The following is a 21756-nucleotide window of genomic DNA, read 5'->3' on the forward strand; positions in this document are numbered from 1 at the left end:
CTCTGCCTTCCTCACGCTTCTTTTAAGAGAATATCAAAAGAGGGTCCTAACTTGCTAAATCTTACTAAAGGCACTTTTAGAAAAATTAGAGTTGTGTCCATTTCAAGAGATTAGCATCGACCATTTATATCTTTTCAATTTTCAAAGTGTCTTGACATATGTTTTTTTCTTTTCTGATTAACTTAATAAGTATCTCGAGAGTATTCGTTAAAAAGACTCGTTTTTCCAATAATTTTTTTCATTTTTTATGCATCTTTGTGAATTTGCCATAAAGGTTTCTGAGCTTTTTTGGAACAAGTGATTTATGCATGTATGAACCATAGATAACATCATGCTTGTGTAAACGTGGAAGGATTTCGACTTTTAACTCATTTTAAATACCTCTCATTGAGTCAGATAATTATGTAGTGAGTCAATTAAGTGTTCAGTCTATGTATATAAACATTATATATACGTACATAGGTATATGAACATATATACTTTGTGGTTGCATAAGCAAAATCCTATACTAGACGGTTAGCGTGCTTGATTTTAATCTCTTGCTCCCAAAGTTAAAATGATATTCTATACATTATTGAAAAAGCCCAAAAAATAATTCCAAAAGTTTTTGGCCTTTTTTGGGGTCTGTGGAGGTTGGGTTTGGGCCTACGCCCAAAAAACATAAGTGATGTTGCTTTTTCTGGATCAAAATGAAGGCTGGGCCATGAAGTTGTGGATCTCATTGTCTTCCCCAGCTATACGAAGATAAATAGATTACCCACATAATGTTCTCCAATTTTTGTCCAACTTCAACATTCTCTTCATACGTACCAGCCTTGAAATAGATAATGTATCTTGTTGTGCCAGACTACTTCAATGCTACGATTGTACGAACCATCTTGGGCCACCACGATATTAGCCATAGACGATGCAAACGGAGACTGCAAGAGCATTCTATTGCCAGGCCTCAGCCAAGTAGGGAACTCATTGGTGTAGTTCGGTGTAGCATAGGTACATAGTTTGCGGACAAAGCATTGCTTCTCAACTTGAAAATGTTATTTGGCATCAAGGGCAACGTTGTCTAAGACACCAAGCTTGGTGAACTCGGCCCGACAGGTCTCGAGGTTGAGCTCTCTTGAGGGCAACTTGCTTCGAGGCTTTAAGGAGATTGGATTTTCACTTGAGAGCGGTCTGGTTATGGCTCTGGGTCAATAAGTACTTATATGGTTGTTGGTAAGGCATTTTGCTACACCATGATTTCACATTGCTGGAGGAATAGCTAGAAATGGTTTGAGATAGCAAAAGAGGCAAAAAAGAGAAGGATCGTGAACATTTTTATAATAAAAGGGTTTTCCTAGGAGCCAACATCTAACATCAACTTAAGAACAATAATGCTGAAGATAGGAATATGGAATTTGTGTATTTCAACATACATATTAATGAATAATACATTGATCTATTTATATGTTTTATTATATAACTATTTTAATATAATATCCCAATCAAGATATGCATAATTAATGGAGATCTACGTGCAACATACGTGCCATATGCGTGCCATATGTGTGCAATCTTGAGTGATATGGATAATTGACATAATAATCAAAATATCTCTAACAATGGAACTTATTTTAAAGAAATCCTTGATTATTTCTAACAATATTAATGAATTCTATTTACTACATAAAATCTAAATATCATCTTTCTTTGTGAATGAATTGTGACAAAGTCAAACTTTAAGCTTCGCTATGATTTTCTGCCTTTGCAAAGCTTAAAGACTAGATGCAAGGCATGCCATTGGCAAGGAACTTCGAAGCCTTTGTCACGCTTGTGATGACATGATAACTTGCCCACTTGACCCTGTTTGCAGTCAATGACCCAAGGACTATGTTCATATACTCTCCATAGTAAAAAGTCGTAACGGCAAAGTCACCACCCCACTTCTACCAATCGGCCAAGTTAATTAGGCTATCAAGATAAGTCTTCATGAAAACAGTTCTTGAATATTTTTGCCACGACCTTCCAAGGTACATTTTGACAGAGCTTTGAATTGATTTCAGGTATAAAACTGCGGTGACTTTGTAGTTGTGGATGGAGATGCTTGTATTTTTGTTGGGATCGGTTTGGCCTATGCAATGAAGGTATTGACCTTGTCGGGAGGGTTTTTTGGCATGGATGTTATAAATCTAGAGAATAACTACAACATTTCCAAAGATAAAGTCAATGGTGCCATAGAAGTCACACTCTTTGTAGAACTGTCGCTCAGAAGAACATAAAAAGTATCGCGATAACCCTCAAAGCCACATCGATAATAGACCAAGAGGTTGGAGTTGGAATACAAAGTAATTGTTTGGTGATTTGGCAACGGCAATGTGTCAAAAAGTGATGTCTTAGGCGATGAATCCATCACCACAACAATCTATACATACTAGCCCTGATATATATTATATAATTTATTGTGCTAGATCGCTTCAATGTTGTGTTACAGATTTGCCAATCGTTTTGTAGATCCCCGAACCATCTTGGACCATCAAGATGTTAGCCTTACATGCCGTGGACAAAGTTTGTAGGATCTTCTAGTTGCCTAGCCTCACCCAAGTAAGGAACTCATTGATGTAGTTCGGCATAATGTAGGGCACACAGTTTGTGGAGAGAGTGCTGCTTATCAATAGCTTGGTCCCTAATAGTGCACCCAAACCCTTCTCCAACTTGGATAATGACACAAAAATCACAAACTAATATACCGATGCCAAAAATACCCGAATTTGTGTATTTCAATAGACATATTAATGAAGAATACATTGATCTATTTATATGTCTTATTAGATAACTATTTTAATATAATATCTCAATCAAGATATGCACAATTAAAGGGAGATCTATGTGCAATATACGTGCCATATGCGTGCAATATGTGTGCCATATGTGTGCAATCTTGAGTGATATGGATAATTAACATAATAATCAAAATATCTCTAACAATGGAAATTATTTTAAAGAAATCCTTAATTATTTTTAATAATATTAATGAATTCTATTTACTGCATAAAATCTAAATATCATCTTTCTCTGTGAATGAATTGTGACAGAGTCAAATTTTATGGTTCGCTATGATTTATTGCCTTTGCAAAGCTTAAAGACTAGATGTGTAAGGCATGCCATTGGCAAGGAACTTCGAAGCCTTTGTCACACTTGTGATGACATGATAACTTGCCCACTTGACCCTGTTTGCAATCAATGACCCAAGGACCGTGTTCATATACTCTCCATAGTAAAAAGTCGTAACGGCAAGTCACCATCCCACTTCAACCAATCGGCCGAGTTAATTAGGCTATCAAGATAAGTCTTCATGAAAACAATTATTGAATAAATTTGCCACGACCTTCCAAGGTACATTTTGACAGAGCTTTGAATTGATCTCAGGTATAAAACTACGATAACTTTGTAGTTGTGGATGGAGATGCCTGTATTTTTGTTGGGATCGGTTTGGCCTATGCAATGAAGGTATTGACCCTGTTGGGAGGGTTTTTAGGCATGGATGTTATAAATATGGAGAATAACAAAGATAAAGTCAATGGTGCCATAGAAGTCACACCCTTTGTAGAACTGTCACTCATAATGAACATAAAGGGTGTCATGATAACCCTCGAAGCCACATCGATAGTAGACCAAGAGGTCGGAGTTGGAACACAAAGTAATTGTTTGGTGATTTGGCAACGGCAATGTGTCAAAAAGTGATGTCTTAGGCGATGAATCCGTCACCACAACAATCTATACATACTGGCCTTGATATGGATTATATAATTTATTGTGCTAGATCGCTTCAATGCTGCGTTACAGATTTGCCAATTGTTTTGTAGTTCCCTAAACCATCTTGGACCGTCAAGATGTTAGCCTTACATGCCGTGGACAAAGTTTGTAGGAGCTTCTAGTTGCCTAGCCTCACCCAAGTAAGGAACTCATTGGTGTAGTTCGGCATAATGTAGGGCACATAGTTTGTGGACCGAGCGCTTCTTATCAATAGCATGGTCCCTAACAATGCACCCAAACCCTTCTCCAACTAGGATAATGACACAAAAATCACAAACTAATATACCGATGCCAAAAATACCCAAACTAAATTGACCCAACCTAATTGTGTCTTTAGTTCAGATACTATATGGCTCGAGTCATGAACACATATGTACCAAAACATGCTCAGGTCCATTTTGGGTAATATGGAGATCCGGACCGTTGACACCTTAACTAGTACTATATTTACCTCAAATTATTTTCATGTCATCAGGAATTTTAAGCTAGTACACCTATCACAAATCTATTCTTTATTAGCTTTTGTTGATATCTCATTAAATTTTTTATAAGGAAACACAAGCAGCAACACAACTCGGATGCTAGGAGTGTGACATGGGCCCAAAGTGGAAATTCAACACAAATGGTGGCATTGGTTTGGGAAAACCAAATTCGGAAAAAAAATGAAACTGAAATTTCAAAATCTGTTGATTTTGCCAGAAGAGCCCCTTCACGTCTCGAAAATCTGCTAAAATTCCAAATTCCGTCCAACTCCACCCTAAGATTTCAGCAGACCATAGACTAGTTTGGGATATTTTTATGACGCGAAAATCAGTTGATGCCAATTGTGAAACAAGCCGACCGGTTTGAAATCTTTGGTGTCATTACTCGTTATGATAGTCCACAAGAAGCATGACGCAGGGCCCCACCGGCGGCCGCATGAATCAAGAAAGACAAGACGGGACCATCAAAAGTCGAACGCCGACACTAACCAGACATTCCTCCTCTTCCAACGTTGAAGGCCGTTAATTCAGTTGGTTTTGGTTGCATCTGTCATTGTCTTCCACGACTTTCCTCGTGATCGCTCCAAAGCTTTACTATATTTTGCCCCAAAAGCAAAATTCTTTTTTTCTTTTTTGATTTTTTATATATACTTATTTGTTTTAATTGGGCCGACCACGGTCCACAAATTAGTGGATAATCCCATTTGCTTAATTTGCTCCGAAAACGCGTCTTCACAAGCAACCGACGTAGTCTCTCTCGCTCATCAGCTCACCAAACTTCGTTACCCTCTCTTTGCATGGAACGTTAGTTGAAAGTGTGTCCCAACTTGTTAAATCTTTACTAAACATTTTTGAGAAAAAGCATTAATATCGTCTATTTAAAATAATTAGCCTCCACTGTATATCTCTTCGATTTCCAAGGTGTCACGAAGATTATAATTACTTTTCCAATTAACTTAACTAGGGTCTCGATGATGTTTGTTAATACAAACCCTCCCAATAAGATCTTTCATTTTTCATACATCTTTCTGAATTTGCGACGTGGTTTTTACTTGTATGAACCATATGTAATGTTATATTTATATAAACATAAAAGGATCTCGACTTTTATGTTCATTGTATCCTAAGATCCTGTTATATTCGTTTTGTGTTTTACTAACATGGACGTCTCCCACGGAGGCTTGGAAGATTTATGTGAGGATGTGGAATATCCTCGCCTCTCGAAATTTTTATCATGTCAAAATTTAGGTGACATGCATCCACATCTCTCGAGCTTGATGTTGATTATGAAAACAATCGATAACATGGGTTCTTATATCTATCGCTATATTGTAAATTTGAAACATGACAAAGGGTTAGTTTTCACGATCATGTTACATGATATAGCATATGATATTCTTACTATTTAATGTATTTAAATAACATTATCAAATTAGTGATCTCATAATTTGGTCCTTACCATTGAAGATACTATATAACTTGACACTTTCACGATATAACAATTTGACGCAAAGAAAGAGAAAGTCATGCTTGGAAATGATTCCAAAAGAAAGTGTTTTTTTTTTTAATAAAGAAGTATAGATTACAATATCTTATGGGTCTATTTATAGGAATATCGCTATTTAAAAAATAACCAAATAAGGAAAATATATTGATAAAAGGGAAAGTTATCAAAACACAACTAGAAAATTTGCAAAACGCATTTAAAATCTGTGATATCTCGAAAATCAAGAGAAATGCGTAAATCAAATATTGTAACACAATTATAATCTCAAAGATCACGTAATCCTCTTTGATTTGTGAGACCGCCCGCTCTTATGACGCTTCAAATACTTCAATAAATGCATTTGCATATTGTTTTAAATCACAAATATAACATATAACATGATCATATGTCAACATAATTAAGTATAAAAGCGTTGTAAAACAATTTCACGACCATTCATCACAAACAAGCGCGCATATCATACGTAATTACATTATAAAAAAAAATTCCTCTTAATGATATTTGGCGATTGTACTTACTTCGACGTCGAAAATTACATAATGTGCATACATATTTTGCCTTGCGTGGCGAACCGAGTTATTTAACGAAACGAAGTTATACTCTCAAGATCGATGTCGATCGTCACCGCACGTGGGAGGCACGAGAACTTCACCTTCCGCGGCTTCGCATGGGTGGGGCCACTTCATCATCGTGGGTTGGACTTTTCTGGTGGCTCTGAGTCGTGACACGTGGAACTAAAGAGACGTCCTTTTCCTTGGCTACGTGGCGCCACCCGTCTTCCTTGCAAGTCTTCTCGTGGCTGATTACGCAAGCTCCCAATTTTTTCCGAAATCTCTCTCTCTCTTTCTTATTATTCAGTTTTTCTCGATGAATATTACAATTATAATTATATATGTGCTTATACATTATAATAGGTGAATCGATTCTTCTAATCTTTGACAAAGGCTTTTCCTCCACAAAAATCTTTAGTCATGTTTTCTCATATTACGTCGTGTATTAAGATCCAATTAAAATTAACGTGGCATTAATATTTTTCATGGATTGAGTTTCAGTACTTGATTTATTTCTAATTATATCGGATTAATTTATTGCTATATCGCATGACATCCTTTAGAGGCTTCTCGTTGGGATGTTTCTAGCATTTTGCATAGGATTTATCCACTCATCTTTTAGATAGCCGCGGCGCATTAGAAAGACGTGCCAAGTGGACGTTTCCCATGTCACCTCGCATCTTTATCCAACCAAACCCAACATGCCAAAAGAACAATAAATAAAATTTAAAAAAAAATCATGGAAAATTAGGAAGGAAAATACAAAATAAACTTTTAATTGACATATAAGAGTTATATGGATGATTATTCACACCCATATATTCTCTTAATTACATTGAACGGACTGGCTTGCCAGACTACAAATTAAAAACGCTCATCTCAAATTAAACCTCCTCTTGGGGCATAGATATAAATTAATAACATTATGATTAATAACACGGGCTCGAATTGATTTAGAAGACGAGACCCATGGTCGAGACGCCACCTTGTTCCTCGACCCAAGGGAGATCGACGGTCAGCTTGCCGTCCTCCGGCGACCACCCGAACTCGGCCACGGCGCCGTTCACTGTGCACTTTTTGGGCACCCCGCTCGAATATGCCAAGAACACGCCCCCGCCTTTAACCTTGACAGTAGCCCCGAAATCGGGGTAGTCCAAATCTATTATCGTGCCACCGCAATTGAACATGTTGGTCAGTCCGATGGGTGCGAATTTGGTGCTGCTAGGTCCGAGGTGCATGATGGGCACGAAGCTGAAGATCTCGAAGCAAGATGGCTGGATGGTGATGTCGATCGGGTCGGAAGTCGGGGCGGTCAGGATGAGCTGATCAGCTTGGCCGAGGTAGACCGCGAACTCCGGGGCTGTGCCCATTTGGGTCGAGCCCTTGGTCTGGTCCCATTCGATGTCGGTGGTGTGGACCGACCCGGACATCGGCTTGTAGCACTCGGAGTGGCCCCTGATCCTCTGCTCCTTGGGGTCCCAGCCGGCGCCTTGGCAATTGAACGCCCCGATCACGCCGCCGTACTGCGACATGGCGAGCAGATGAACAACTTAGTCTAGAACGAAACGATCACAGATGAAATCATAGTAAAAAGTGGCAGGATTGCAGGCATTTGGTTACCTTGTTGAAGTTCCAAATCTTCAAGATGGTCTTGTTGTCGAAGAGGGGGTTCCTGAAGAGGCAGTCCCTGGTGGGCAGGGCGAAGTGCTGGCACTTGGGGATGGTCCCGTCCGGGTAAACGAGCTTCTTGATGAGCTCAAAGTCGTGGCCGCCGACGGAGTCGCTCACGTAGACCGGCCCGCCGCAGATGGCCCGCGACCCTGCATGGAACTTGGCGCACAGGTGGTCCGACTGGAACATGTCCCAGTCGGGCTGGATAATCTGCCCCATCCACATGCTGTTGTAGGCGCAGTGGATCATATGCACGCCTTGCAGCCAGTACACCCCCATCGGGTCGCCGTTCGGGTCCTGGAACCAGAAATCGTCCCCTGTCGAGCACCACCGGTTAACCGAACTCATTAGCAAATTCGAACACAAGGCATAGTTTATCTGAACATTCTAGCGCGCGATCCGCTTCGTTCTTCACTTACCTACTCTTCCAATGGAGATCTGTCGCGTCCCGAGGAAGAAGAAGTCGTTGCACTGTTGCATGCTCGAGATGAGCCCGCTTCCCTTGAAGTTCTTGGCAAGCGAATCGCTTAGGCCCTTGTAGTATGCCTTCGCGAGCTCCACCCTGCCTCCATAGTCCTCGCTCACGTACTCCAGAGTCTGCAATTGTCACGAAACGTGAAAAAACAAAGAAAAAAACAGCAAATGAATGCATGAAGGATGTACTGGGAGAGCGCTTACATGGATGACGTCCACCTTGACTCCGGTGATGCCGACGCTAGCGAGGTAGGAGTGCATGGAGTCGTAGAAATTTCCGGCTTGGCTGGGATCGACGAGCCCGATCCCGCCCTCGACGATCTTCACCACGGCGAGGTCGGTCATGGTCCCGCCGAGTCCCGGGGAGAGCTTGGTCTGGACGACCTTCGACTTCAGATGGGTAGACCCGGGTCGAACCCCGCCCCAAGCACCGCACAGCGCGTGCCACACGTATATGTCGTCGAGGCCCGGGAACTTCTTCCTCAGGTCCCTGGTGAAGGCCTTCAACCCGTAGCTCTCGCTCTTGCAGGCGCATTTCCCGCACCCTCCCGCGCCGCTAGAGTCCTGTCCGTTTTCCTCTGCTCCGAACAGCTCGTCGATCTCTTTCTTGTGCTTCTCGATCTTCGACTCGAGCTCGGCCAGATCCTTGGCCCCGGACTGGACCGCTTTGTCCCGGTCCTTCTCTGCGTGCTCGACCTCGATGGCCTTTTTGATCAGCATCCTGGGCTTCTTCGGGTCGAAGGATGGCGCGTCGGGACCGAGCATCGACCCGGCCCGGTACTTCCTGAACTTCTTGCACTCGTCCAGCCGGTAGAGCCTCGCGGTCATCTGGGTGCCGCCCAGGACCAAGTTCTTGGTGTCCTTGTTCGGGTCCTGCCCGTCGAGGTTGATGCTCTGCCAGCCGTCGTCGATGATCAGGAACCTCGGAGACACCCCTCCTTCGACGAACTCCTGAACCCCGTGCCAGACCCCGGTCGGGTCGACGGTGAGGTAGAAGGCGTCCCACGTGCACCACCCGAACTTGTCCACGAGCGGCGGGACGGTCTTCTCCTCCAGCAGCTTGAAGGTGTTGAGGTGCACCCGGATGGCGCTGTAGGCCTCCCTCATCACGTTGTACGGGTTGTCGGACACGTGGACGTACGCGATCGCGTCGAAGGACGAGGTGGTCACTCGCTTGGACCCGCTCTCCGCGCAGATGGTGAAGTGCCCGTCCCGCCCCGGGTGGAGGGCCGACCGGAAGGGCCCCTCCACGATGGGGAGGATCAGGACGTAGGACGAGGCCTCCGGGACGTTGAGCAGGACCCACTGGGTCTCCATCTGGAGGTCCGACCCGGACGACCCGACCCACATGGTCGACCACCACGTCTTGAACCGGAAGATGCTGAGGAACTCCCGGTCGGAGAACCTGCCGAGGGAGTTCGTGAGCTGGTCGGAGGGCCTGTCCTGGGCGAACCCGAGGAAGCAGCCGCGGCTGGCGGTGGAGTCCACGCGGAGGAGCAAGGGGATGGGCGCGTCGGAGGAGCGGCGGGTGGAGGAGAAGTGGGTCAGCGAGACGTTGCTGGGGACGTCGGTGAGGACGGGGACGCCGTCGACCGAGAGCTTGCCGCCTGAGAGGTTGAAGTGATTCTTCTGGGCGTTCGGTGGGGCCATTATCAGCGGACAACGAAAACGGGGAACGATTCAAACGAAAGGGATGAACAGAACGAAGCTATGCAGGACTGGAAAAATGACAGAGCGCACGTGAATCTCCAAAGGAAGCGGAAGGATGTTGATATATAACACGGAGATGGTCACTGATTATGGTAAGTTTTTTTTTTTTTCTTTTTTCGGAGGGAAGTTTCTGTGGAATTCGAGTGAAAGATTAGGTCGATCTTGCTGCAATTTAAAGAGGAAGTATATGGAAATGTTTACGGTGAATTGATACGCTCGACAAATTTAGCGGAGGGATATCGAACAGAGGCAAGAAGGATGAGAGAAGATGGCAACTGCGAATGATTGTTGTCAGAAAGCGAGAGAAAGAGAGCGAATCTTCAACGATTGCATGGATGAATGCAGAAATTGAGGGCACATATTTATAGAGATCAGGGTGGGGAGAAAAAGGGACGACTGGATAACGTGCAAAGTACCGTGGAATTTATTTTCCTAAAAAATAAATAAATAAATAAAGAACGAAGGCGGGATTTGTTTTTTTTTTTGGGGGGAAGGGGAAGGAGGCTGATAAAAGGGAGCAAAGAATCAAGAAAAAGCGCTCTCAGGATGAGAATTTTGGGCGGCCGGATTGGATGGCGACCGGTGATCTTTTCATGCTCTGTTTCTTCTACTGCCTCTGTCCTCTGCTGGGGAAGTGCATGCCATCGGATTAGAAAGGAGATTGAACCGGAAAGAGCCCGCACCCCGTATCGATTTTCACGTGCACGTCGCTGTCTTATACTCCCCTCTCTCTAAGTTCAGGTGTAGCTTGTAGGGTTGAATTTGCTCGATGGTGTTGACCACACACAAAAAGAAAAAAAAAAGAAGAAGAAGAGAAAATTAGACCATGCGTAAAGCCATACTAGATTTTGAACGGGTTTCGTTATCTGAAATTGAAAAGAATCGGATCTTCCTCTCTTGGGTTATTGAAAGGTCCTACGTCAAGATTTGACTAATTTTGGCTTGCAACGTGCTAAAAAGGGATTGGTCGACGAAGCAGCTAGTCGTCTGCTTTGAACTAGGCCATTGTGACCGACCAAAAAAGAACTTGACCATTGGGTAGGGTAAACTGTAAAGCTTGCATTGCATTTTTTAATTAAAGAAAATCTGAAGTCTCTACGCCAACAACCATTCTCTTGAAAATTTGTTATTCGTAGGGTCACGGATAAACAGATTCCATTTTTTTTTTTTATGAAAATCATTTTACATGTTTATACTTCAGGAAGTTTTATGTAGAAATTTTGATGAAACATAACTTTATATTTGGTTCCCTAAAGTGCCGTCATAAAATTTGATTTTATATTTGGTTCCCTCTTGATTCGATATTCTTATCCTGAGACGCTTTTCGTGATTCTTATCCTCTTTAGCTAAGTAGATATTCGTGATTTCTTTTTCCAATTTTTCAAATGCATGTTTTCGAATAATTTGATTTTGAAGTTTCAATTACATCCTTTTCTTTAAGCAAAAATACATGTTGATTTCTTGAAATTAATCGAGATTGATTTTTTTTCTATTTTTTTTTTTCATATGTGTGTGTTCAGAGAATTTTCAAAGTCTTATTGTGCTTTATTACTTATCCTATTTTCGGGGGCACCTCTATATTTTCTCCTTAAATCTTTCCTCTGCCAATTTGTTTACATGTCCGCATACATGTAGTGGATGTCGCCGATATCTTATATTAAAGAGATGATCTTCAAAATGTTTTTTGATGGCTTTTTGCGAAAGATTAGAATTTGATCTGTTAAATGTGAAGCCATTTTTGAAGATATGGTTGGATGTTTTTTTGTAAAACAAAATAAATGTGCTTTCGCTTGTCTCAAATAGGAAAGTGGGAGGAGATGTACCAATTTATAAGTATGAGCATTTTTTAGTGTGTTTAAAAGGAAAGGTTGGATGTGGATTAGACCTCACAATACTCGTGTGCCGATGCGTGATTATTAGGCACAATAAGCACTAACCCTTTTAATTTTATTTTATTTCGTACAGTTATTTTATTAATCTTTGTTAGTAGGTTGTTTTTTGTTTATTTAGTATTTTGGAAATTATGAAAATTCAGAATTTTATTTATTGAAAAATTATTTTTTATTTTTTTTATTCCGAATTTTTTTTATGTGTCTTTTCAAGACAACATTTGGAAATTATATTTATTTAATTTGCAACCTTTTCCTAAAGGTTGCATTTGTTTATTTTGCAATTACTTTCAAAAGGATATTTTTGTTCACTTCGTAACATTTCACAAAAAAGTTGCCTATGTTCTTTAAGATCAATTTCTGTGTGTGTGTGTGTCAGTTTTTGGCAAAAACGAGAATGAAATCATTTTTAAGTCTTCTTTACAAAACTATAATCATCTTTTCATTTGTTTCCTAAAGAAATCTGGAAATATACTAAAATTGTTATCTAGTACCTCATGTGAGATTTTGTTATATCGTGGAGAATATTTGCCAGTGACCATTAGCAACATTGTGGGCAAATATATCCTTAAAGAAAATTATATTACACATTAAAATCCGATTTGATTGCTCTATTAATTTGAAGTCATATTTATCCAACAAATATATATCCTTAATTTCCTCACTTTCTTCTTTACAAATACGTGTGATTTTCTTTACATATAACAGAAAAAAAAAAAAAAAAACAGGTAACGACATCGAGAAAATAAGTGAGTGAGGTGATTCAAATTATAAAATATAAAAAAGCTATCTGTAGGACATGCTGCATTTAACATCAAAGTAACTTCCAAGTTATTGTGCTTTTAAATAATAAAACAAGCTATTTAGTAAAAGTTTGATTAATTTTGCAGTATATGTTGAAAACAAGAGGAGTTCCTCTTCAGTTAGGTAATGTATATTCTGCAGAATTGTACTCTCCTAGCGTACCTTGCTGCGTCCTTCTCTTTTTTATTCCCCCTTATCCTTTTTTTTCCCCAGCCGCCAAAAACATCTATATCCTACACGTATGGTATAAATTCTTCGGCCTAGAGAATAGACGTGACGGCAAATTTCACAACAATCAATGCTTGCCTCTTAAAGTGGTAGTGCCTGTCGACATATCCTCTCACATGGCTTGCATACGTGATCTATATGACCTTTTATAGAATATGCTATTTTCCTTTATCTATTAGTTTACGTTTTTAAATTAGACTTTTCATTGTACTGCATTTGTCCAATGCAAAACCTTGCATCAGAGCACAATGGAAATAATCTTTCTTGTATATATTACCATTCGATGATAATGTACAAACTAGCTTATGTGCACCATGATCATAAGTCACAAGCTCTTATTGTCTTCGAGAAAATTGTTCAAAAAGTCTAAAATCTATGGTACAGTGGCTACTTTAACCTTCAACTTTTCAATTTAGTCAATTCAATTTTAAACATTTAATGATTTTCTAATATATTCCATACAAACCAATTTTGGTTAGAAAATGCTGATGTGACGATTTAGTCAATGCCGACCATCAATGTGGTATGATAGGAATTAACATGGACGATTTTACAATATTTTTTTTTATAAAAAAAAATTGCATTTCTTCTTTCCCCTTATTCTACTTTAAATCTTCGTCTTCCGCCCATTGCAGGGCTTCAATGATGGCCAAGGAACGATACATTTATTCCGTATAAAAGTGAGCTTGGTATGATGCATTTTCTTTTCAAAAGCTGTAATTCTTGAATCTGCCTTTTTTCCATTGATTCCGTATAACATTTATTGATAAGTATGGACTCCGGACGCATCTTCTTCTTCTTCTTGTTTTTTCTTTTTTTTGGAAGTGCATAAAATATTTCCATGTCCCAATTTCAGTGGATGCAATGATTTTCATGAATATTCTTCATGTTGAGAGAGGGCACCAAGCTTTTTTTTTCTAAATTATTTTTTATTGGCAGCCAATCTCCTTTGTTCGATTGGAATAAAGCATGCCACTTTTTATTATGACCCATTTGTAAAGTAAAAAAGTGTAAGTAAGAAGGTATAAATAAAGTAGATGAAGAGGTATTTTCCTTATCCTTCACTTGAATCATATACGACCTAGCTCCTCTATCTCTCCTCAGTTGTTCTATAGCATGCGCCATGTTGAAATGGACTGCGTATGGGCAGCCAATTTTGAGGGAATATACTATTCTATTTGGATACTAAAGTGAGGGTAATCTATTTGATGCGATTATGTCCACATCCTGTTCGAGAAAAGCGGCTGTCTCACGACTAGGACGTGATATAAGGCACGGAATATACATGTGGGGAAATTTTAGATGGTTCGAAAGTTACGAAATTTTAGCCAGACCTTCTATTCGGAACTCGATGCATGTCTTGATAAAGGAAGCAATAGAGGTTTGATAGAGGTTTGAGGTTAATCTTTTTTGTGGTAATTAGGGTTTGATGCATATGCATGTTGATATGGGTAATTTTAGAAACACACGTATATTGGCCATATCTCTTCATAACATAAATAAAAGAACTCATCGAAGGGCTTTGACCTCAAATTTCTACCACCGAACTCATGGAGAACCCTTGGTGAATCATAATTCTATAATATGCTGTAATGCAAAAGTAAACTAATCTTTAATACTTCAAATCTTTCATTCGTTATGTCACTACTTAACAAAGAAAAATTTTCAATTTCAATGCATCAATTACACATGACACGAGAAAGACAATATATCAAAAATGACAATATTGAGATGTCAAGCAAGTGTATTTGAGATACTTCACAATAAAATCTTTTCTCTCAAGTCTCCCACACTAATCAATATATATATATATATATATATATATATATATATATATATATATTCTGGTATATGGTAAGTCAAAATATTTCTCATTTGGTAAAATCAAACCAAATCATTTGAACATTATCTTTCCTTTTTAATTTAGGCCAGTGCGGTACTCACCACGTAGCGAGGCTGCGTCGAGGACGGGATGAACTGAAGTTCGCCGACATGTGATCTCACACTTTTGTCGAAGTAGAAACATCGACACGTTCGTGTTTTTTGACCGCCATTTACCCTTTTCAAGGTCAAAAAGACGGTTAAGCCCGGGTAGTTAGCGGCGGTTGGGGAGGTTACAGTTACAGGTCCTGCACGTCTTGAAGCTTTCGATTTCTATTGGGCCGACCATAAAGATCTTTGGTTGCATAATCCTCCGCAAAGTTCAAAGCTTCTTGAGGGGATTACGTGTTTCGCGCTGAGATTATCTCTTTTCTTCTTTCTTTATTTCTTTATTTTCCCTTTTTTAAGGACTTCATGTCTTTTCATTTTAAAATTCTGTCGCGAAAGTTCACGCCCAAATAGACAATTAATTTAAGTTTTCAGTGAAACAAATACAAACACAAACACAGGAAGTAAAAAAATGATTCTTCACAGTTGCTAGGACCTCTAGTACTATCATTAATCATTCCTTACATTTCAATGTGAGACTCGACGGATGGACTGAAGTATGACTGATCTTAAATCTTTGCTCTTCAAATCAAACAAACCGACTTCAAAATGTGGGGTGAGAGTGGAAAGAGGGTCTAAATTATTATTTTTACCATCATTGTGAGGTTTATGAAATTAGTTCAGACCCTAAGATTGGACCATATTAGAAGATCACAATACTTACCATATCATAAGAATTATAAAATATGTCATGATATCATTGTAGTTATCAAATGAGTTATATTACAACACAATTAGTACCGTAAATAGCGACTTTAATAAATTCATAAACATGTGATTTTTGCCAAGCGAAAAGGAGGTAATATGACAAAGACCAACTACCTTACTTGATCTAGATTGCACATCTTGAAAAGATAAAATTACAATTAACTCAAAAGATCGAAATAAGCACCTAAAAAGGCATAGAAATCAAATCCGAACATTCCTATCAACGCCTGGATTGCAGCCACGACATGTTTCCATCATCTACGCCATCCATTGGGGAGCAAATCTAAAAGATCTTGCGATCTCAAATATCAAAGATCAAATGAAGTATCGTGTCCGAGCCAAATGAAGACCAAATCTAAGAAAACGGCTTCGATATGATTCCATATGCACGCGAATACAACACAATCGAGATCATTCCATGATTTCAGGACAGTATGATCATGCAACTTTAAGATTCGAGTTTAAATTTTGTCCCGGTTCTGACCATTTTGACCAGAGATCGGTAGTATCCAAAAATTTAAGATTTTAAAAGTCATATCCAGATTTGGGCCACGATTAGTGTTGGAGAGAGCCCAACTATGGTCCGACTTGCCGATTCCGTTTACTGGACATCTTGGGTGCATCATTGGGCTGGACAAGTGAGCCTGCTTGATGGCCCGACCACCTTCGTAGTTTGGTACACAAACGCAATGGTGGATTACCATTTGCGATTTACGAAGTTAAGTTTGGATTGAAGGATCCGTAAGCTGTTCGCTGACTCGGGCAAGTCAACTCCGGGGGGGATGCGTGCCCCTATTTAACACGACATATTGATATGACCACGACGAGAAAGGAACGCGAAAAATGCTCACCCTAGAGAAAATATTAGCGACATCAACAGCCAAAGGAGAAGAAGAACAGGAGAATGTGCACGATCGCTTGCTTGCTAGGAGAGAATCGACATTCTCTTTATTGCGATACATACATCGATACAACACGGTGAGCAACTACGAAGATGAAATGCTAAGCAGTTTTAATCCTACAGCGTTTGCAATAAGCTCCGTAGGAGATATATAAAAGGCGGATTCCGAAGCCTTCTTCCCCATCTGTTCAAAGCCCGACATGTTTCTTGCTTCCGATTCTCCCGCCGACACCTACACCACCACCACCTCCTGCTCCTGCTCCCACACCAGCACCACCTCCCACTCCGGCACCTCCACCAACACCAGCTCCGCCGCCACTTCCTCCTCCAGCTCTGGCACCACCGCCTGCCCCTCCTCCGACACCTCCGCCAACACCACCTCCCGCTCCTACACCTACACCAGCACTGCCGCCACCTCCAGCTCCTACTCCGCCCCCGGCTCCTCCTCCAGCACCCCCTCCGACACCCGCACCTCCTCCTGCTCCACCTCCGACGCCCACGCCTGCTCCACCACCACCCCCAACACCTACGCCGCCACCCCCTGCACCACCTCCAGCTCCCCGCCTACTCCACCCCCAGCACCGCCCCCTACACCTCCACCAACACTAGCCCCGCCACCGCCTCCGGCAGCCCCTCCTACTCCACCTCCGCCACCACCCCCTGCACCTACACCACCACCCGCTCCACCTCCGGCGCCACCGCCCACTCCGCCACCGACGCCACCGCCTACACCTCCACCAACACTAGCCCCACCACCGCCTCCTGCACCGGCAGCTCCACCGCCTCCAGCACCTCCTCCAACACCACCTCCCGCACCACCGGCTGCTCCACCACCACCTCCGGCACCTACACCACCTCCTCCTCCACCTCGACCAGCTCCACCTCCACCGCCACCACCTGCCCCGCCTCCAGCGCCTCCACCTACTCCACCCCAACGCCGCCCCTGCACCTCCACCAACACTAGCCCCACCACCGCCTCCAGCACCTCCTCCTACTCCACCTCCGACACCACCTCCCACGCCAACGCCTGCTCCGCCACCACCCCCTGCACCTACACCACCTCCAGCGCTACCGCCTGCTCCACCTCCAGCGCCACCGCCCACTCCGCCACCAGCGCCACCGCCTACACCTCCACCGACACTAGCTCCACCACCGCCTCCTACACCCGCACCTCCACTGCCTCCGGCACCTCCTCCAACACCACCTCCCACACCACCGCCTGCTCCACCACCACCTCCGGCACCTACGCCACCTCCTCCTCCACCTCGACCCACTCCACCTCCACCGCCACCACCTGCCCCGCCTCCAGCGCCTCCACCTACTCCACCCCCAACGCCGCCCCCTACACCTCCACCAACACTAGCCCCACCACCGCCTCCAGCACCTCCTCCTACTCCACCTCCGGCACCACCTCCCACGCCAACGCCTGCTCCGCCACCACCCCCTGCACCTACACCACCTCCTGCACCTCCGCCCACTCCACCTCCAGCGCCACCACCCACTCCGCCACCAACGCCACCGCCTACACCTCCACCGACACTAGCTCCACCACCGCCTCCTACACCCGCACCTCCACCGCCTCCGGCACCTCCTCCAATACCACCTCCCACACCACCGCCTGCTCCACCACCACCTCCGGCACCTACGCCACCTCCTCCTCCACCTCGACCCGCTCCACCTCCACCGCCACCACCTGCCCCGCCTCCAGCGCCTCCACCTACTCCACCCCCAACGCCGCCCCCTACACCTCCACCAACACTAGCCCCACCACCGCCTCCAGCACCTCCTCCTACTCCACCTCCGGCACCACCTCCCACGCCAACGCCTGCTCCGCCACCACCCCCTGCACCTACACCACCTCCTGCACCTCCGCCCACTCCACCTCCAGCGCCACCACCCACTCCGCCACCAACGCCACCGCCTACACCTCCACCGACACTAGCCCCACCACCGCCTCCTACACCCGCACCTCCACCGCCTCCGGCACCTCCTCCAATACCACCTCCCACACCACCGCCTGCTCCACCACCACCTCCGGCACCTACGCCACCTCCTCCTCCACCTCGACCCGCTCCACCTCCACCTCCACCACTACCGCCTGCCCCACCTCCAGCACCTCCACCTACTCCACCCCCAACACCGCCCCCTGCACCTCCACCAACACTAGCCCCACCACCGCCTCCAGCACCTCCTCCTACTCCACCTCCGGCACCACCTCCCACGCCAACGCCTGCTCCGCCACCACCCCCTGCACCTCCGCCCACTCCACCTCCAGCGCCACCGCCCACTCCGCCACCAACGCCACCGCCTACACCTCCACCGACACTAGCCCCACCACCGCCTCCTACACCCGCACCTCCACTGCCTCCGGCACCTCCTCCAACACCACCTCCCACACCACCGCCTGCTCCACCACCACCTCCGGCACCTACGCCACCTCCTCCTCCACCTCGACCCGCTCCACCACCACCTCCGGCACCTACACCACCTCCTCCTCCACCTCGACCCGCTCCACCTCCACCACCACCGCCTGCCCCACCTCCAGCACCTCCACCTACTCCACCCCCAACGCCGCCCCCTACACCTCCACCAACACTAGCCCCACCGCCTCCTCCTGCTCCACCCCCGACACCTCCACCTACTCCACCCCCGACACCCCCTCCCGCACCAACGCCTGCTCCACCACCTCCGCCACCGCCAGCTCCTACTCCGACACCACCACCACCACCACCACCATAGCAGCTAGCTGTGCTGCTGACCTTGTAAACCTGGCCATCTTTTTGGCTCACACAAACCCGAACATCTCCTTGCCCTCGACTCTTCTCTATAGCTATGGCTTTGTTTTCAAGACGCCTCGCTTCTGTCACACACACAAAAACTACCCCGAACAACAATGTGGCAAGCATAACTCTCGCAACATCACTTAAGAACTTCCCCATGATCTCTCTTAATTCACGCCAAGGCTTGGAAGGCTGTATACTATCGACTCACGTAATGCTCGTTGGGATTGCATGTAAATGCATTGCATATAGGCTGGGTATATATAGGGAGCGATTCGAAGGAAATTGAAGTCTAGTAATCATGATATGAAACCACTAAGTTCTCAGTGGCATTATGTGGCCTGAAAACTCATCGCCATGCTTCGACATGCGTCACAATTCTACAAACCCGTCTTTCGCATCAAAAACCCTCAAGATCACTCTTTCCCCCGTTTAGTTGATTTTCGTGAAAAACGGTACACTTGTCAGCTCCGAGATAAGTATAATTCAATGTGGTTGAGATAAGATGATTGATGAACTTTCGAAGATAATCTAGATATCTCCCTCCAAATTTTTGACATTGATGTTGCTCAGTGGGTTCTAATACGTGCCCAGCTTGAAGTTGAGCTTTGGATAAAGATAAAGTTGTCACAGATGGAGAAGGTGAAGTAGGATTCAGATTTACCGAGTTCATCGAAGCTGCTCGCAAGGTTCAAAAGGATAGCGCCATATATATATAGATATAATAGCGTAATAGTTATATTCACTTGAAGCTTCATTTTTAGGGCAAAGGAGAGATGTTTGTATTAAAAGGGAAAAAGAAAACGTTCCAGTTCTTAAAAGAAATAAAGCAAGCCCTTCGATCTCTGCATATATAAAACTGATCAATGCATTTTTCGTTTTTAACTTTGGAAAGGCAAACTTCCAGTTAAGTTTTCTATTATGCTGGTGGCTTTAGATTCGTTGAGACATGCATGCATGGTAAATCCGGCATGAAGATGTAATTCACGTACGTAAATTTCCTGGTGCCAATGCCAGCTCCCCCACTATGGTCGTCGAGATCACCATAAATTGTACACGTACAGAGCTTTGATTTCCCACTAAAGTACGTCAGAGAGCACTACGAACCATCCGGATCTCACAGCTAATCCTACACCCACTAAGCAAAAGGGGGTGAGGTTTTGCTGTATTGGGGAGTGTTGGTCGGTCTATTTTCAGCCCACTGCAAACTACAGCAAACCCATTTTTGACTTTTGCACGCGACGCGGCCATGAGAAGCTTCTGGTCTCTAGAAATATCATTATGGGAGAAGCAAGGGAGATGAAAGGCCACGTTCTTTCGCATCATTCACTTCCTAACTTTTTTTTTTTTTTTTTTTTTTAACTCTGAGCAAATCTCTGCCCTTGGGATGGACATAATGAAATCTAGACAAGAAAACTAATATCATCTCATAAAATAAAGTAAAATGAAGGTTCGGAGGTTCAAGTTTTATTTGTATTGGACATGTGGCATGTTTTATTCAGAGTCTACACTAGTAAAGTTGGCCACCCCGCATGCCAATAATAATAATAATAATAATAATAATAATAATAATAATAGTGGAAAGAGATGACTTATGTCAAAACAAAATAAACTTTATTTGGAAAATTTACACAAAAAATTGAAAATGTAAGAACCACTATATTATGAAACAAAGACAAATATTTCTTATGCATAATTGAGAATTTGGATAAAAAACTCTTTTTACATTTCTACTATTTCATAAACCTATTGTCGATATTACTAAGTTAGAAAATTAAGAATGAATGAATCGGTAAGAACTATGCGGGACAAGGTTTTATAAATAGTACTCAAGTATCATTAACAAATAAATTATCAACAAAAAGTAATCACGTTGACAAAATTGTAGATTTGAAAAAGATTGAGATAGATAGCCCATAAACCTGTATAATGAAATCTACAATGAAAGATTACGTTATGTTGTATGAAAAGATATCATCAATAGAATGAGGAAAATCCAAGACAAAAGCTTGACTTAGTAGATCTTATCTGGATGGAGCCTTATCTGGTGCACACCGACTGGTGATTCGTGCGCGTATTAGGAGATTTGTCAAGGCAAAGCATTGCGATATCTGTGCAACAAAGTTATTTTCTCTTTTAATATACCGTGCATGGCATGAGTAGCAAGGCTGGCTAGTGATTGTTTAGGTTTCTAAAGTTAAGTCCATAGACAATGGGAGAGAAACAACTTGTTAATCAAATTATAGGTAATCATTATTTCCCTTCTTTTGTTT

The 21756-nt window shown here is 43.2% G+C and overlaps 2 protein-coding genes and 1 long non-coding RNA gene across 3 annotated transcripts; 1 reads left to right on the plus strand and 2 right to left on the minus strand.

Moving 5' to 3' along the window:
• Positions 1-7080: 7080 nt before the first annotated feature.
• Positions 7081-10526, minus strand: LOC104456671 (stachyose synthase). Its single transcript, XM_010071524.3, has 4 exons — positions 8679-10526; positions 8420-8597; positions 7950-8317; positions 7081-7852 (listed from the first exon to the last, which is right to left on the minus strand). The coding sequence occupies exons 1-4, from the start codon at positions 10122-10124 to the stop codon at positions 7283-7285; spliced, it is 2562 nt and encodes an 853-aa protein (XP_010069826.2). The 5' UTR covers positions 10125-10526; the 3' UTR covers positions 7081-7282.
• Positions 10527-16707: 6181 nt separating this feature from the next.
• Positions 16708-17241, minus strand: LOC120286507. Its single transcript, XR_005545145.1, has 2 exons — positions 16996-17241; positions 16708-16935 (listed from the first exon to the last, which is right to left on the minus strand). It is a non-coding gene; the product is annotated as an uncharacterized LOC120286507 (long non-coding RNA).
• Positions 17242-17606: 365 nt separating this feature from the next.
• On the plus strand, positions 17607-19519 carry LOC120286992 (basic proline-rich protein-like; the record flags this gene model as incomplete). Its single annotated transcript, XM_039299615.1, has 1 exon — positions 17607-19519. A coding segment is annotated over one exon (1836 nt), but the record flags the coding sequence as incomplete, so codon positions are not given.
• Positions 19520-21756: the final 2237 nt, after the last annotated feature.

Source organism: Eucalyptus grandis, chromosome 8, assembly GCF_016545825.1.
Source record: "Eucalyptus grandis isolate ANBG69807.140 chromosome 8, ASM1654582v1, whole genome shotgun sequence".
In the NCBI taxonomy this organism is placed as follows: Eukaryota; Viridiplantae; Streptophyta; class Magnoliopsida; order Myrtales; family Myrtaceae; genus Eucalyptus; species Eucalyptus grandis.